Source organism: Xiphophorus maculatus, chromosome 13 (genome assembly GCF_002775205.1).
Source record: "Xiphophorus maculatus strain JP 163 A chromosome 13, X_maculatus-5.0-male, whole genome shotgun sequence".
Lineage (NCBI taxonomy): Eukaryota > Metazoa > Chordata > Actinopteri > Cyprinodontiformes > Poeciliidae > Xiphophorus > Xiphophorus maculatus.
The window spans coordinates 13,551,000-13,568,592 of NC_036455.1; the positions used below are offsets into that span (position 1 = coordinate 13,551,000).

At 37.9% G+C, this 17,593-nt stretch overlaps 1 protein-coding gene across 3 annotated transcripts in view; it reads right to left on the bottom strand.

The window, feature by feature from the left end:
• The window catches only part of LOC102220079, a 34,999-nt gene that overhangs the window by 14,863 nt on the left and 2,543 nt on the right, over window positions 1-17,593 (bottom strand). For 2 of the 3 annotated variants that reach the window (XM_023345402.1, XM_005802871.2), the window contains exons 4-22: window positions 17,332-17,524; window positions 16,547-16,618; window positions 14,339-16,166; window positions 14,174-14,263; window positions 13,164-13,280; window positions 12,379-12,535; window positions 11,336-11,528; window positions 11,120-11,191; window positions 9,034-10,846; window positions 7,672-7,734; window positions 6,703-7,251; window positions 6,550-6,626; window positions 6,325-6,465; window positions 5,758-5,918; window positions 4,636-4,822; window positions 3,812-4,006; window positions 2,898-3,059; window positions 1,669-1,868; window positions 972-1,116 (exon numbers count right to left, since the gene is read on the bottom strand). In XM_023345402.1, the coding sequence (XP_023201170.1) occupies window positions 972-1,116; window positions 1,669-1,868; window positions 2,898-3,059; window positions 3,812-4,006; window positions 4,636-4,822; window positions 5,758-5,918; window positions 6,325-6,465; window positions 6,550-6,626; window positions 6,703-7,251; window positions 7,672-7,734; window positions 9,034-10,846; window positions 11,120-11,191; window positions 11,336-11,528; window positions 12,379-12,535; window positions 13,164-13,280; window positions 14,174-14,263; window positions 14,339-16,166; window positions 16,547-16,618; window positions 17,332-17,524 (6,415 nt within the window). The remainder of the gene's footprint in view (window positions 1-971; window positions 1,117-1,668; window positions 1,869-2,897; window positions 3,060-3,811; window positions 4,007-4,635; window positions 4,823-5,757; window positions 5,919-6,324; window positions 6,466-6,549; window positions 6,627-6,702; window positions 7,252-7,671; window positions 7,735-9,033; window positions 10,847-11,119; window positions 11,192-11,335; window positions 11,529-12,378; window positions 12,536-13,163; window positions 13,281-14,173; window positions 14,264-14,338; window positions 16,167-16,546; window positions 16,619-17,331; window positions 17,525-17,593) is intronic. The other variant, XM_023345403.1, reaches the window with a different exon arrangement.

Consider the following 17,593-nt stretch of genomic DNA (forward strand, 5'->3'; position numbering starts at 1 on the left):
ATGAAATGATCAGTAAATGAGTTAATCTAAAGTTGATACATCTTATCAATCAACTTGTGATTAACTGAAAAGCGGCATTTTCTCATATCATGAGGGTCAACCATCTTTCCATAACATAAAGGAATTAATGTTTCATATTATGCTGAATTTTAAAAAACACAATCAAATTTTAACTTTATGTTTAATCAGTTGTATTAAATAAGCATAAAAATGTGTTTTTCAGACATTATTAAACTTAGATAAATGTATAAAATCTAACCTCTTAGATTGCTCAATAGAGAAATAAAAAATAAAAGAATAAAATATGTGAAACAGAGAGATGTTCATGCAGGAGTGCAGTCTGTAGTTCCTCTTAAAGGAAAATTAAAACTTTTCTCCATGAAGTGGTTTTACTCACAACAGCCATCAAAATCAACCTCACTTCTTGGCACAATGTTTTTGTTTAGTTTTTCTTTTTTATAATCTCTTCTTTCTGTCATCACAGCCTTGCAATGACATATTCGGGCCATTAAAGGAAAAAAGGAGTAAATATCCGCCAAAAAAACTTGAGACAATTATCAGAAATTTTCAAGAAAAAACTTGGAAATTTCCGAGATCCAAAAGTTGAAAATTTGCAAGAAAAAACTCAAACATTTTAAAATAAATTTAAGAAATAAAAAAAAACAACATGAACATTTATGAGATCATAAAGTCAAATCATTTTTTACTTTTCAAGTAGATTTCTGAGATAGATATAAACATTTCTGAGTTCTTTTCTTCCAAATTTTAAACTTTTGGAGAACTGCATAAAGTGCGTTTTGCATCCCACTCTGTTTGGACTGTTTCTCTTTCCCGTTCTGGCATGGCTGCCATCTTTAATTAATTAATTGATCAGAACTAAATTTAATCTAGTAAACCATTAACTGACAATCCATTGTTTGCCTCCCCAGTAGGTGGTTTAGCTTTGTTTGCTGCCAGCAGCGTTTCCTTACAGGACAATGTTTGCCACACAGCTTGCAGTTGGAGAGAAGCATCTTGGATTTGACAGAAGTGAGACACGTGTCGCTGCAGAGCTCCTTCATCGTTCCTGAATCATCCACCGGAGCCAGGATCACTTTCTGAGGCTGCGTGATCAACCTGAGGGCAAACATGGAGAAATCAACCTGAGGGCAAACAGGAAGGAATCAACCTGAGGGCAAACATGGAGAAATCAACCTGAGGGCAAACATGGAGAAATCAACCTGAGGGCAAACATGGAGAAATCAACCTGAGGGCAAACAGGAAGATGATTTATCAGGGAAATGTTTATTTACAATAATCACTAGTATCAGTAAAAATACATTCATATTTATGATACTTATGATGTGACATTGTCTTACTGTTGTCTTTGTTTCTCTGGGAACTAAAAGAAACTCAGAAGTTTTAATTATTCATTTTATATTGAGTAAATTCCTGGATGTATCATAAAAAATAAAAAAAATTCAAATGTCCAGACAATATTAGTATTTTCTTGTAAACTAGTAGATGCATTCAGATTAGGCGTGTACTTTTTGATAACAACATTTAAGCAGATATTAAATATATTGTTCTTTGTTTCTGTATTAAATTAGTTTTAATTGGTCTGATGTCATATTTAATCTTAAATACTTTAGCATAAATCTGAGAATAACTGAAGCATCCTGGACTTACTGGAGGCAGCTGTAACACTTCCTGGTGTCGAACTGGACGTGGGGAAGCATTTCAGTGACGCACGCCTCCGAGCAGAACAGCTGCTTTGCTTTTTTCAGGTGGTAAACTGCAGACGCACGTTTCAGCTCCTTCCTGCAGCCGCAGCAGGCGGCGGCGTCGCTGGCGATGATGAGTCTGGCCGTGTCGTCCGCAGAACGCTGCTTCACATTCACATTAAAGACTTTCACATTAAAGACATTCACATTAAAGACCTTCACATTAAAGACATTCACATTAAAGACATTCACATTAAAGACCTTCACATTAAAGACATTCACATTAAAGACCTTCACATTAAAGACCTTCACATTAAAGACCTTCACATTAAAGACATTCACATTAAAGACCTTCACATTAAAGACATTCACATTAAAGACATTCACATTAAAGACCTTCACATTAAAGACATTCACATTAAAGACCTTCACATTAAAGACCTTCACATTAAAGACATTCACATTAAAGACCTTCACATTAAACACTTTCACATTAAACACTTTCACATTAAAGTCGCCTGAACCTCTAATGCACAGGTTTCAAATTCATTTTTGGCAACATCAAGACCATTCAAATTCAAATTCAATTACATTATTGATCCCAAAGGGAATTAAATATTGCTGCAACTCATATTAATTCATTCATGAATGTTCTTAAAGGGCCGGCTGTGTCAGAATGAATTAATAAAACCCTTTAAAATATTAATAAATAGCTATCTCTGCATTCAATAAGTACTTCTTTAAACTAAATAATATTGAACAACTTTTTTTGTGATTTTGTGGAGCAAATTTTGAAATATTTGCATTTATGTACGACAGTATATGTGACTTTTTGTTACTCGCCACATCAATCAAACTTAACATCAAGTAGGGCTGAGGCAGAAGTGCATTAGAAGTAAAAAATACTGCCACCTGCTGGTGGGAGTTAGAATCGCTTTGCATAAAATTTGGCAATTATGCATTAGTGGTAATAATTACTGGGATCTGTTGATTTTGTGTGAAAAAACTGATTATGTTATTTGGTAGTAAACAGATTACAAATGCTTCAATCTGACTGATAAAATAATATTCAAGTCACCATTTCATAATTATTCTCTGGAGTCTTTAGGGCCGCATAAGAAGCTGTGACGGGCTGGATTTGGCCCCAGAGCCTCAGGTTTGACACGTATTTTAACTGTACAGGAATCTACTCACGGTTCTGATGTTCTGGTCCGCAGCAGGCAGCGCCTTGAAGGACATCACGCAGTAGCGAGAGCAGAAGAGATCCACGGCGTTCTCCTTGTTTTTGTGGTTGACCATGTCTGACGGGAGCTGAGCAGCTCGACACACGGGACACTCCTGGGCCGCCATCAAGTTCTGCAGAACCACAGCGCGCAGGACGGAACGATGCTCATACAGGAACTTACAGCAACTAAAGCCAATTTTTGATTTTTAGAAAATCTGGATTTTTTTCCACCAATAAACTCCTTGGGACCCAGGGCGGCCATTTTGTTTGACAAGTGTGTTTTATAGCTTCTAATTATCTGGACTTTGAAATCAAGTCAATTCTACCACAAAGTATTACAGCCAACCTAAGATTTGTTTTCTTTTAATTATGAGTATAAAGTCATAATATAAGAATAAAGTAATTTTATGAGAATTCAAGCAAGAAAAATAGCAAAATTTAAAGGGATGAATGTTAACATCTTGTGACGTTATACTTTGGTTTAAGTCTTACAGATAATACTTGATAGAAATACTTAATCAGCATCAAATTATTATTTTAAAACTATCATGCAAGCGACTGAGAAACTGAGCCTGTCAGGTCAAATCCTGAAAAGTCCAGAAGCTTTTTTCTCTTCATAGTAAAACGTTCTTCTGGTACAAATGCATTTTTTGGCTAATATTATAAATATATTCTTGTAAATAAGGAAAAATTATCATGGTCTGATCCTAAGAATCCATCATACAGCTAACATAATACTTGTAATTTATTTTTTGAGAAAAGAAAGCAATAAAAAATGGATTAAAATCGTAAATCGGATCTGGTGTGAAAAATATTGGAGATTTTATTTTCAAGCCATACCACCCTTCTAAATTAAATCTAATGCCTGATGAACCCTCTTCACCTTTTTAAACTCCTCCAGACAGTCCGGACCACAGATGGTCTTTGATCCGTCCTCCAGCCTCAGCTGCAGCGGCTTCTTCCTGCAGGACTGGCTGCAGTTCTCACAGATGCCCAGGTTCTCCCTGCAGAACGCGTCCAAGCAGATGACACTGCAGAACCGGTGCAGGCACTCATCCAGCTTCAACTCCAGCTCGCTCTAGAACCACAGAAAAGATGCTTTCACTGAACAGAAAACACTCAGATCTACAGCGGCGTATTTGTGCCGCTGGAGGCAGAAAAAAAACATTTTTAGATTACTCTCAGAAATTTCCTTAAAAAACAAGGACATTTCTCAGTTTTAAAAGTTAAAAATTTGGTAGAAAAAAAACTCAGATTTTGAGATTCATCTCAGAATTATTTGAGAAAAAAACAAGGAAATTTCTGAGTTTGAAAAATTGAAAATTTGATTAAAAAAACATTTTTGACTTTTGACATTTCCAAGATTTGTAGAAAAGCTCTGAGTTTTTTCTAGTAAATTTGCAACTTATGAAACTGACAAATTTCTACATTTTGTCTACTTAAAAAATTTAAAAATTTCTCAGCTTAAAAAGTAAAAGAAATTCAACTTTAAAAACTCGATTTTTCTTGACAATTTCTGAGATTAACCTCAAAATTTCTGAGCTTTTTCTAGTAAATTTTCAACTTTTAAAACATAGAAATTTCCTTGTTTTTCCTAGAACATTTCTGAGATTCTTTGGCAGAAATGTACTCCTCCTTATTTTTTCTACCTACATCGGCTCTAATATGCGGCCCTATCAAACAGCCAATCAGAATCGCTCATCCTACCACGCAGGTTTTCCTGCAGGCGCTGCAGAGCGATGACAGCGTCTGGGTGGATGTGGTGGTGAACTTTCTCTGGAGAGAAGGAGAGCTGGATCTGAAGGAGCACAAGCAGGCGGTGCTGCAGAAGTCTCTCATGGTTCCTTTAAGGTCCACGGCGGCCATGATGAGCTCCAGCGGCTGCAGGTTCTCCCTGAAAGGAGAAGCAATTATTAAAAAACACGAAGCTTACAGAAAACATCTCAGAAGAGCAGAAACATTAAACACTCAACAGAAATCATTTCTGGGTCAAAATAATCAGAAAACGGTTCGATATTTACTGAAGATAAGAAAGATTAAAGTTTAGCTATCTTGTGTTTTATTAAATGTTATTAGAAATGTACCAGCCAATCCTGCTAAAGAAGCCCAGAAGGCAGCAAATACAGAAAAAACCCAAACTTAAATTTTAGTTTTATTATAAGTTAAATAAAAATAAAAACATCCTGTTTGGAAAAACATTTCTTTAGAAATAAATCAAATCAAACAGAGGTGACCCTGATCTATACTTTTTAAAGTTGATCAGATTTTCCAGTAAAATTTTCTTGATTTTCTTTTTTGATATAAGTAGAAAAGACAAGAGAACGTGTCATCCATGTACGGAAGATGTGGCTTGATCTTTATAAATCAAGAAATGGCAACAAGAAAACTGGCCTGAACCTACATCTACATCATCACAAACTGTCCTACCATCACAAACGTTTTAACATTTTCTAAACTCTCCTGGACTTTGAATGGATCTTTGAGCTTTTTAACCACAAACTCCCAGGTGGTTCTGCTGTGAAACCAAGGGAGAAAACATGGAAAAACAAAAAGTTAAGAAGTGGAGAATCTATGACTTTATATTAAAAAAATGCAGAATACTAAAAATCAGTTCTTTCAGCAGGATGAACTGTAGAAACTAAATCAACCTTCTTCCATGTTTTCAGACCTGAATCCGACAGAAAAACTCAACCAAGCAGCTCTTTGTGAAAGACTTTTTCCTGCAGATTATTTACTTCAGTTTATTCCAGACTAAGTAGTTTAAATGTTGTGGAAGGAAAGAATCAGTTCAGATGTGCAGAGCTGCAGCTGCAGGTTCTTCAGACTAACCTGAAGCAGTAGTAGCAGCTCCTCCGAGCTGCTTTGCTGGGAGGAAACATCTCAAACAGGCAGCGCTTGGAGCAGAAGACGTCAGTGAAGCCTTTCTTCTGGTACGCCGTTTGTCCCTTCGTCATGATCCTGTGGCAGTGGGAGCAGTTCATCTTCACAGCCTGGAAACCAAACAAGAGAGAAAAACATTTCATTCATGTCTTCCTGCTCACTTTAGACTTACTACAGTAACATTTATTTAGCAGGTTTTCTTCTAAATAAATCAAGTTTCACTATTTCACACATTTAATGCTTAATTTCAAATTAAATGTTTAGTTTGTAAAATACTTTGCAAATAAATATTTAGTTCTTAATTAAACACTTTGTTCAGAGCTAAATGTTTAGTTTGTAAACTAAACATTTAGTTTGTTGCTTTGACATTTATAAATGTATGACCAACATGGTGAACATTTTTATTTCCGGCTAAATAAACGTTAATTTTTTACTGTGTAACTTTCCTAACGCTCCTCACTCTGCTCTCCAATCCTCTGCACTGACATTATTCAGTCTGACACGGAGTAGTCTCACCTTTGTGTCTGTCTGTCTGTTGGTTTCCTCTGTGGACGTGGATCGACGCTCGTCTGCAGCGACCGGTGACGGCTGATCTTTGACCGACTGATTCTCACTCAGAGGAAACCGTGAAACCCGGACAGGAATCTGCAAGTTCTCCTACGTAAAACAAAACAAAGATGGCTGCAAGGAAATCTCAAGTTGAAATGTTGCACTTTGATAAAAAGCATAAAATAAACTCACCATGTTCAGTTTGCGGATCAAAATCTTGATTACTTTCATGCTTCTCATTGCTGCCTCAAAGTTGCTGCGTTTCTCTTCTGTAAATGATGCAAAATGAAAATGAAATTAAACGTTGGAACTGAAACATGACAGGAAGACTCCAGCAGATCCTACCTGTGCGTACAGGAGAAGATCCTCCACTTTCTGCTCCCATCCAGCCGTCCTGTTCATCACCATCATCATCATCTTCACCGTTTGCCTCTTCGTTCTGTCCCATCGTCTCGACTTCTTCTGTTTTATCCTGAACTCCAGCGTTTGCTCCAGAGTCATCATCAGCTTCATTCCCCTCTTTTCTGACATCGTCATCATCGTCTTTGTTGTTTTGTCCCATCGTGTCTTCAGACAAGTTGTCCCTCCGAGTCTCACTCGTCTCATTTTCTTCAGTTTTATCGTCATCATCGTTTATGTCGATGTCAATATTAAAATCTACATTCATGTCTTCGTCGTCGTCACTAAAATAAATCTGACTCTCGTTCTGTTTGTCAGGAGCTGCAGTGGTTTGATTATTGGTCTGAGTCTCGTTGCTCTGCTCTGGTTCTTTCTCCGCTTCATTTTTCTCATGAGTCACTTCAGTCCGATCCTCCTCATCTTCCTGCTTCTTTTTGACTCGACTCCTCTTGGAAGAACCTTTGCCTTTCTTCTTTGTCGATGAGGGAGAACCACCTGGAAGAAAGAAAGTTCAGCTATAAGAAAAGGTGGATGCATCAATTCTGCAGTTTGGAGTGTTTGGAGTAAATCTGAGCTTCATTTGCTTTTGTGGTTGAAGTTCTGCACTTTTCCAGGGATATGGACTGTGAGACGTCTCCAAAGGAGTGCTTTCTGCATGAAAGCAAAAAGCTGCAAAACAAGGCTGGAGTTTAGTAAAGACCAACAAACATGGATTAAAAGGAAGCTGCTGTTAAGGATATCTGGGATTATTATCGTAAAGCCAAAAGGTAAATCCTTCTGCGTTCACCTGCAGGTTAACTTTCCTTCTAAAAAAGTGCCGGCTATACAACTGCTTAACAACATACAGGAGGATGTTTAATGTGCCTGCAACAATAAGAGGAAGAAAAACCTGCAGTTGAATGTTGTGTTACCCACCGTTCGCCTGACGAGAAGCTTCAGTGGCTCTCCTGCTGTTCTCCATCACCGCCGGCAGCTCATCTTGGAGAAAAACATCAATGTTTTACCAAAATCCTCTCACACTAAATACAAAAAAAATCTCACATTTTTATTACTTGCTGCTCACAACACCAGATTTAGTTGTTTTCCATCAAAAAGATGAATAAAGTTGTTGCATTTGGAATCCTTCATGTATTGTCTACAGTTTAGGCAGTAAAAATTTATTATCATCAATTTTAATATCCTGAATCTGTCAGTCTGAGTTCAACCAGAACCAGCAGCAATCAGCGCTGGGCTTCTGCACAAGAAAGTGGAATAAAGGTTTTATTTACGTTATGTAAATTATTTTATAACCCCATAAACTTAACAGAGCATCTTTAGGTCCAGTTCAGAATTTATGCAATGTTGTGCCTCTTTATAAACTAGTGCTGAAATAAAAATAAAAAAATAAACATACTGATTCACTAAAGAGCAGGATATATATTTTTAGCAGGTTCTCTCAAATTAAAACATAAATATAAACTGTATGTTTCATTGGACAGGATTAAGATTATATTTACTATTTAGCATTGCAGCTCCGTTCTGCAGCTGTATACCACAGCAGCTGCAAACTAACACAATACCACCACCTTAAATCTGAGGTGGATTTAGTTTGACTTTTTCCACATAGGGATTTGTGCCTCTTATTTGTAAATGAACCAAATTTAAAGATTGAAAACTTGTTATTCATTGAGTGCAACAAAACCCAAAGCCTAAGTTCAGAACGACCAGTAAAATCACATCACGTTTAATCCCTACATCCAAATATTTCAAGCATTTTCTGAAATTTTAAGAGTAAATAAATGCCAAATCAACTTTTTTTTTTGCAGTAAACTGTACAAGGCTGCTATCTGTATGTTACTATTGAAATTTGGACATTTTTGTGTAAATTTGTTTAATTCTGCTGCAATTTTGGCCTTAAACCATCTCAGTGCTGCCCTCGTCCCCACACTTGGCCCCGCCTCTTTGCGTCTCTAGGCTCCGCCTCAATTTGGGGGCGGGGCTATGCTTTCACAGGGTCTTAGTTACACTTTAAGCCTCTTGAATCTCTTCAAGCTCATTTTTGTGTTGTATTTTAGCAATGATAATTGATTTATATTTTATAATCAAGTATTGGTTCATCTGGTTGTAAAGCTAGAGTAAATTTTATTTGACATTATCGTTGGAATAAGAAAGTCATTTAAGCAACAGTTGAGTAACCTGGACGTCTGCTGTAATCAAGCAAAAACTTCCTCTTGAGTAAGCAAAGAGCATAATCTTTACTATCATTCTACTTCCATTGGTAGGTGGGAGGACACATACCTGGAATTTCAATTTCCTCCAGAGATTTTCCTTGATACATGGTCAGACATTCGGTCTCCATAGCCGACAGCAGCACCAAGATTTTTGCAATGTCTCCAACCGCCTCCTGGTTCTGGTAGAACTCGCTCTCGGATTTAACATCGCACCCCAGCAGTGTGGCTAACTGGCCGAGCTCCTCATTATTCAGGATGAGAATACGGAAAATTCTTGCCGTGTGAATACGGAAGAACGGACACTTTAGGTTCTTCTCACCTTTGGCGCCGCACAAACCCACAAACATGGAGATGACCCGTTGCCACTTCCAGATGTTCATGGACAAATTATCCGGCCATCCAAAGAGATAGGGGTTACCATCAGGCACACCGCATTGTTTTCTCTTCTCAACCAGCATGGTGATTGCAGAGAGCAGCTCTGGGGTCAGACTGAGAACTACGTTTTGGTTCTTTTCGTTAACAATGTTGATCTTAACGAGCCGTTTGGAGAGAACTTTGTCAAGCAGCGGCTGCTTGGTGTCAGCATTTTCCTGAGGCTGAGATTCACTCCACTGCAGGAACGACTCCAGGGTCACATACAACATGTCAGTAAAATTTCTGCTTAATATACCCACATATGCGAAGATCCCTTTGAGCAGGGCAATGTAGACTGGTGGGCTTTGAAACTTGGTCAGAATTGAGACTGCAGAGCTCACCGAATTCTGGATGTACTTAAACAGCAGCTGAACGTCCTGGATGAAGGGTAAAGTCGGTGCTCCCTGTACAGACTGTCGAATTGGTACGTTTGAAGCCCATTCCTTCTCACACAGCTTCAGGAACTCCTTCGCCTCCTCTATCGTCTCGTTATCCGCTTTGTTGCTCACAGCTACAGCATATTTTATATCAGCCACTTTCTTAAGTGAGTATCCGATTACTTTTGAAAGTGGCTTGGCGTTGATGTTTTTCCTCATGGTTGAGACTTTCCTCACTGCTTCCATTACGACATTGAAGTTCTGGGGTTTTAAAGCCTCCTCAATGCTCATTATAGACTTTTCTTTCAAGGTTGCGAGCAGTTTCCCCATTTGTCTCAGTTTCCGATTGAGTTCATAGTCTTTGCTCTTGCCATCCGTCATGTAGTACAAACAGCGAGCCAGCCGCAAAAGGTAAGGATCCTTCAAAACTAAGGAGGTAGTTTCATCTTCTTTCAGTTTTTTTAAAATCTTCCTCACACCTGACGACCTGTTTTCAGGTTCTGTTAGCCCAGATGCAACTAATGCTAAAATCCCTGACTTGCCTTCTAGAGGGGAGGGGATCCTCATCGGACATTTCTGAAGATGCCTCCATAAAGTCTTTCGCATAAACAAGAGCTTACAGTAGATGCAGGTAGCAGTGTTTTTGATAGAGGACGTGTTTGTTCTTCGCCTCACTTTAAGTTTTCCTTTTCGAGTTCTCAGCACTTCCTGGTTGTGGTTGTAGTTTCCTCTGTTCCGCAGCTTTTGAAGCAGTTTCTTTCGCTCCTTGTTGTTGTGATGCATCTTAAAAGCCTCAGCGATCTCAGGCTCTTCCGCTCTGTGGGTTAAGAGGTGACGGGAGATTTTTGACTGAGGTCTTCCACAAACGTAACAGTAGTTCTTCCTCGTTAAGGAAGTAGCTTTGGTCGGCGTGTCGGAGTCCCAGTCGTCAGAGCTGGAGCGAGACCCGTCCCCCTCTACGGTGGATGACGCCCCGCCAGGCAGTTCAGACTCTGAGAAACTGTCATCGCTGTCTGGTTGTTCATTGCAGACGTATTCATCTCCGGAGGATTCAGCAGAGCTGAAGGATTCTGCTGCAGAGTCTTCAAGCTGGAATGAATTTTAAAAAAGCAAATTTAAATCCTAAAACATAGTTGGATGTGTTTTTCCAACAAATTCATGTTTTAAATGTGAAGAAAGAATCAGTTACAGAGTCATGGGGAATTTATCGGTGACAAACTACAGCATCCTATGTGCACAAAAGCTGATTCTTCCTCCCAGCAGCTGTTAACATTTTATAACCATGAGATTTTATATTTATTGTAAGTACTCTATTGCTGTTCTTTTGCATAAATATTCATCTATGTCTTGTACAAAACATACATTTTTATCAATGGGGACAGCTGGATCCTTTTCCAAGCCTTTTTCAGGAATATTTACATCCTCGCTGGGATCCTGTCAAAACACAGATGACCAAATAAACACAAAGTAATTTAACAACATTTTTTGTCTTGTTTTTTTTTCCAGAAGAGATGAGCGATAAACCAGAAAACGTACAGAAATGAGAACCGTATGCGTCACTGTACAATGTGAATCTACCTCTGGGCGCCACGAGTACGAAGATCCCCCGTAGTCGAAGGTTATCTCCTCACCAGCTGATATTTCTTTCAGTGCAAACAGGCACAGGTGTGGTTTCTCCTCATAGGTAATCTTCACTACATTGCAGTTTGGATCAAGGTGGTCATCGTTTACGAGCCGACCCAAACTCCCATCATCAGCTGAAGCGTCAACACTAAGAAACAGTTAAACCAACAGGGTTAGTTTCAGTTTGCCACTTTGTCAACAACTTCTAATCCTATTCTAAATTTTCCGTTCTCATATATTTGGGCTGTGGAACATTTTCCATTTCCTCTGATATTCTGCTTAAACTCAGAGCTCCAGCAGTAATCAATCAATGAATCAATCAATCAATCAGCTTTATTGTCAATTCCTCTTACATGTCCAGACATACAAGGGAATCGAAATGACATTTCTCACTATCCCACAGTGATACAAGACAGGGCGTTACTAACATTGAGTAACAATAAAAGACACAGTCTAACTAAAATTATCCTAAACAATTAATAAATAGATGTACAATAACTAGACATATAGCGTAAAACGTTTTACAACTGAGAATGTATATGTTTACATATAAGTATATAGAGATGTACAGATAAAAAAAGTGGCAGAAGTGCAGAGTTTAATTGCCGGAGTGAAAGTAATGGAGTGAAAGCAGCCTGGACTGAAAAAGGGTGAAAGTTTGTAATTTGTAGTTCTTGTTCAGATCATCTCAACCACTTAGGTTTCCTGAGGTTCTCTAGAGGTCAAAGGTACTGTGGCAACTTTCAGTCGCCTCTCTAAGTTATAATTTGGCTGAAGGCCACCAGTGAAAGATGACCAAGGTAAGTTTACATGTGGGTTTTTAAGATTTATTCTCAGCAAAAGCACACCGGTTTATTATTTTCAGAGCTAATTTGCTCTACTTGGTGTTTTATCTAATTATTTGTGTTTTCATGACTAGTGACAAAAAAAATCTTGGAAAGAAGGCAAAGGTTTTCAGCCTAAAGATGTTTTTAGCTGTGGAAAAGCAGAAAACTCACCACCAGTTTGTTTCTTGCCATGAAAAGTTAAACACATAATTGCTTAACGAATCTCCAGGTTGCTTCTCAGAGCTTTCTTGGCAAGTAGAGATCCTCCCCCGAAACTCAACAACAAAAGAAGATTGCTCAATGGATTCCTTGGTGAACACACCTCTCCCTGGAAAATCAGAAAAAGATTTTAACAGTGGTGGGTGCTGCTAACTAGAAGTTAGTTGTGTTAACCCTAAAGAACTGATAATAAAAATTTGTTCTGCTAATGCTAATACTAAAGAACCATACCAACATGGTATTTAGCAAAGGTTACTGCTAAAGCACTAAATATTTGATGGCATCCAGTGAATGTCAATGATGAGTTAAAACACAGTGTAACGGTGTAACTGCTGCATAAACAGTCTTCATCCACTTCAAAATAAGAGCATGAATATAAACATTTAAATATTTGAAGAGTTCTTAACAGTAGATAAAACTTCAGCACAAATGTCAAACTTTATTCAACTGAAAGTTTACAAAACAGGCAAGTAAATTAAGGCTTTAAAAAGTGCCAATTCAACATTTTTAGAATTTTCCAGAAAAAATGTTTTCAAGGAATCTAAGTGTGGCAAACCTTTTCAAAGTTAGCAAAAACACTGCAGCGCTAAAGGAAAGATTAGCTCAGCTATTTGCACATTAGCAGAGGTGTGCCAACACCTTAATGAGATTTTAATAGGTTTGTCTCATCAGGTGTAATTATTTTAATGTCAGATTTATCTAAAAAAAAAATGCGATTATTCTTTATGACAACAAACCTTTAGCAGAGTCTATGAACTTCTCCTGAAGGAAGGGTTTGTCTCTTTTAGCCTTGATGTGCTCCAAAGCATCCTGAACAGCCGGAGTCAGCTGTCCATCCAGCTGCTCTGGAACATCTGCAAACATCAGCATGTTAGTCACATTAAAGTTTTGCTCCTGTAAACCTGGTGGTTCATATCACTGTTATGAACCTCAACACACTTGCAGATACATTTTCTATTCTTCAGATATTATTCCAACATTATTCCTCAGTGATGTAAAATAATCACTGATAAGTAGTTCATGGAAGCTGTTGCTCCTAATTTCTCCAATTTGCTCAATGATCTGAAACGAGTCCCTGAACACAGGCAATTCATTTAAGTTACTGAATGATTTTGTTTTGCAACAGTTATGAACACCACAGCTTCCTGAAATGTACCTAAAGTCAACAGAAGATAAATATATATTTCACTTGCTAATATCAATAAAGGAAAATATTCTGCCTTTTGTAAGTTACACTAGATAACACATTTAGTAAACCACTCCACAACTCCCTTGATGATTGTTTTGTGACACTGTTTTGGTTACCTTGAGAAATAAACACAGGAAGCAGATAAATCCAAGATGGCCGAATATAATGCAGAAGCATTCATAAGTTAAGCTGATATAAACTTTAAAACGCTGCTTTTAACAAGATTTGTACGCAAGTACAAATAATGTGAAAAATAACAATTGTCTCTGTTTTGTGTAACAGTGGTAACATGTTTTGCACGTTTAAGTTAGTTAGCTTGCAGTAAGCGTGCATTAGGCGAATTTGCAGTGTTACTTAGCTAATGCCAAGCCTTGTATATTTCAGTTTTATGATGGTCAAAGAGAAAGCCAGTGGTCATTCTTCAATAAATCAGCAAAAGTAGAAAGATAAGTCTGTTCAGAGCGTCATTGTCTGGATGACTACAAGATAAAACTACAAAACTCAGGCTGAGTACAGCATAAATACCAAAAATGTCAAGAAGAATATTTTATAACATACCACAATGTTGAAGTGGAGAACCTGACTCTTCAATGGACGTTTCCACATCTTCTCCACCACTGCTCTGCCCCTCATCTGACTCCAGCTCATCTTCAACAGAAAGCATATTTCACCACTTGTTCTTCATTTGCAAGCTGACTGCCGAGTGTCACAAAGGAAACTCACCATTGATCTCAACCTCGGCCAGAGATTTTCCTTTGAATCTGTCCAGAGTTCCTTTCTCCATTGCCAGGAGGAGTTTAGAGATTTTAGCAAGTTCAACGGCCGCCTCTGGGGACTGGTAGTATTCCTTGTTGGTCTGGATCTCAAGGCCAACCAGTTCACTAAGGTGTTCAAGCTCGTCGTTCTCCATCAGAATGTGGAATATTCTTGCCATGTGCTTGCAGAGATGAGCAGAACTGAGATTCTCAGGGTTCTCCGCATGACACAGGCTTGAGAAAGACTTGATACAGTGAGATCCGTGGTAGTGGCTTGTGACAGAAGAGTCTGGCTTTGCAAACAAGAAAGGATTGTCCTCATGGACACCACAGGCCAGCCTCTTGCTGATCAGCAAAGTTATGGTGCTGGTGAGTTCAGAGGTCAATAGAATGGCGACGTTCAGGCCACTCTTGCTCAGAATATTTATCTTGACAAAGTGCTTGGACAACACCTTGGTGGAGTCGCCCCTCTCCTCGAAAGACTTCAGTGTCATTTCTGAAACCTCAGTTGTACATTTGCTCAAAACCGAAATCTGTGTAAGTGTGACCCTGGAAAGTACATTGAAGACTTGAGGATCGTCAGATGTCTTCAAGCTTTCAGTGGCAGAAGCTGATAATCTTTCCAGGTAGGAATGGAAAGCTTGTACATCACGTGTGAAAGGTATTGCAGCTGGACTGCAAACTTTTTGTCCTCTCACTGATGTGGTGTCCAACACAAGTCCACCCCACTCTTTCTCACACATTTCTAGGAATATTTTAGCAGAACTCCTCATTGTTTCACTGATATTTTCCCCATTAAGAATGATTTTGGCGATCCTCTTTAGTGAATTTCCCAAATTGAAAGCAAGTCCTCGCTTGCTGTAAGTCTGCATTATGGGATCAAAACCCACAATGTTTTTCACTGAATTGACAATGCTGGAGAATTTCTTGGATTGTATTGCATCTTCAAAGCTTAATATTCTCTTTTTATTCAGATTCAACAAGAGTGTCCCCATTTCCTTCAGCTTCTCCTGGACAGAATGCTCCTTGCATGGGTCGTTTCTGTACTTTCTGCATAAACTCTTTGCCAGCTGGATCAGAAGGTGATCATTTTGAATCACAAGTTTGACTTCGTCTTGTTCCATCCCTGAAAGTATCTTCTTCACATCAGGAGGGATACTGTGCACTGACTTCACCTCCTCAGTGCCATTTATGACACTATTATTTACAGAAAGTGAAGTTTTAATACAGTTAGGTACATGATGACACATTAATGATTGTGTCATCATGGCTTTACAATACGGACAGTACATAAAGCTTGTTGAACTCATGTTGCCAGATTTTGGTCGCCTTTTCACTTTCAATTCTCCAGTATTGCTCCTCTGCACTTCCTGATTGTGATCAAAATTTCCTCTGTTTCTTAATATGTTAAGCAGCCTTTTGCGTTCGGTTGAGTTTGGAGGAAATGAAAACGCCTTTGCGATTTCAGGTTGTTCCTTAGCGTGCTTTTCGAGATGACGAGAAATTTTCTGCATTGCTTTTCTGCAAACAAAGCAATGGTTTTTGGAAGTAAAAGATTTGTCTTTTGTGGGAGACATTTTCATGCGTTTTTGTTTGGGTTTGCAGATTTCATAATCCTTTTTGGTCTTGTGTTCATCAGGAGAGTCCTCTGATGGCTCCATGAAAGAGTCGGTAAGGTCCGGAGAAGATTCCCGATCAGCTGAACATGAAGTCGCTCGAACACAACGACTTGGTCCAGGTTGTTCATCGTCATTGTCAGAAGATTCCTCACCGTAGAAAATTTGTGACTTCTTTGACTAGAACCAAAGTAGAGTTACATATGAATAATCTTTTGTCAGTGTTTCCATCTTTAAATTATACACTTTTCCAATCTTGTTTTTTTCAGTCTTACTGAACTTCAAATTTAAAATATAGATTTGAAACACATTTCTACAGCAAACAGGTTTAAGATAAACATAGACTCATAGTTTTCAGATAAACTATTTCAGACAAATAATATGATTTTTAAAAAAGCTTTCTTTTAAACTGTATAAATATATTAAATTTAGGATGTTTGTTTATCTTTATACAGAATTGGAGGGGTATAAGACAAATATGCATAACTTGACACTAAAATTTGAACTGAAATGAAAGAAAATTCAATAAAGGCTTCAGATTTATTTCATTCTTCACAAACCCTTTTAGGCCGTGGTGCTGATGAGGAAGGACAGCCGTCTCTCTTTAAAGAAGTCAACCCACAGTACAATTCCTGCAAATGCAATGAGAAAGACATTATATATAAATGGTTATAAAAATAGTATTAAAGTCATTCCTTTTTGACAAAATAACAGCAATTTTCAACTTTTAAAAATTATACTACAAATAAAACTTTTTTTTTTATTGCACAGCAATAAAAAAAGTTAAAAAGTTAAACTTATTTAAAGCAGCCTTACAATACCAACATTAAAGTCTTTCAGAAAGAATTTAACACATCTATAACAACAAAAGTATTTTTTATGTCTGTGCATTTACGGTCGCATAACCTTAAAAATATATAAGTGTAGTTATGTCTGCTTCCTTACCCAACACTTAAAATCTGTTTTGGTTTCTAAATTTGCATGAGCTTTACGCTCTTCTTCTTCAGCAGTGCCTTTGGAAGGTATTTGGAACCTGGTTTTTCATCGTTTTAATGAAAAAAGGAAATTTCAAATCCCTTCTAACTTTTCTTTGAGTAACATTAATTTTAATCAGTAAAGTGATTTTCTAACACATTTGTTATCAAAGTGGAGATCAACTGAACATTGTTGGTCTTCTTAGGCACAGAGCTCCATTCATATTCCTTGTGAGAATGTTACGAATAGATTTAAACTAATGAGACAAAGCTTGGCATACCTTAAGTAGACAAACCATAAGATTGTAATCTAGCTGATTGCATTTTAAAAAAAAAAATCTAAAAAGCTGCTTTAACTGTTATGAACCTACCTTTGAGCGCCACTCATAACTGGACTCTCCGTAGTAGTATGTTATTTCCTCGCCTGGAGAAATTTCCTCAACTGCAAACAGGCACAAGTGTGGCTTCCCTTCACAAACAACCTTCCTCATTTCACAGTTTGGACTTATGTGATTATCATTCACAAGTCGGCCAAGTGTGTTGTCTTCTTCCGAAGCATCAATGCTGCCAGAAAACCACCATCATATCATAACTGTGTTCCTTCTGGACAATGATTTCCAACTTTTCAAATCA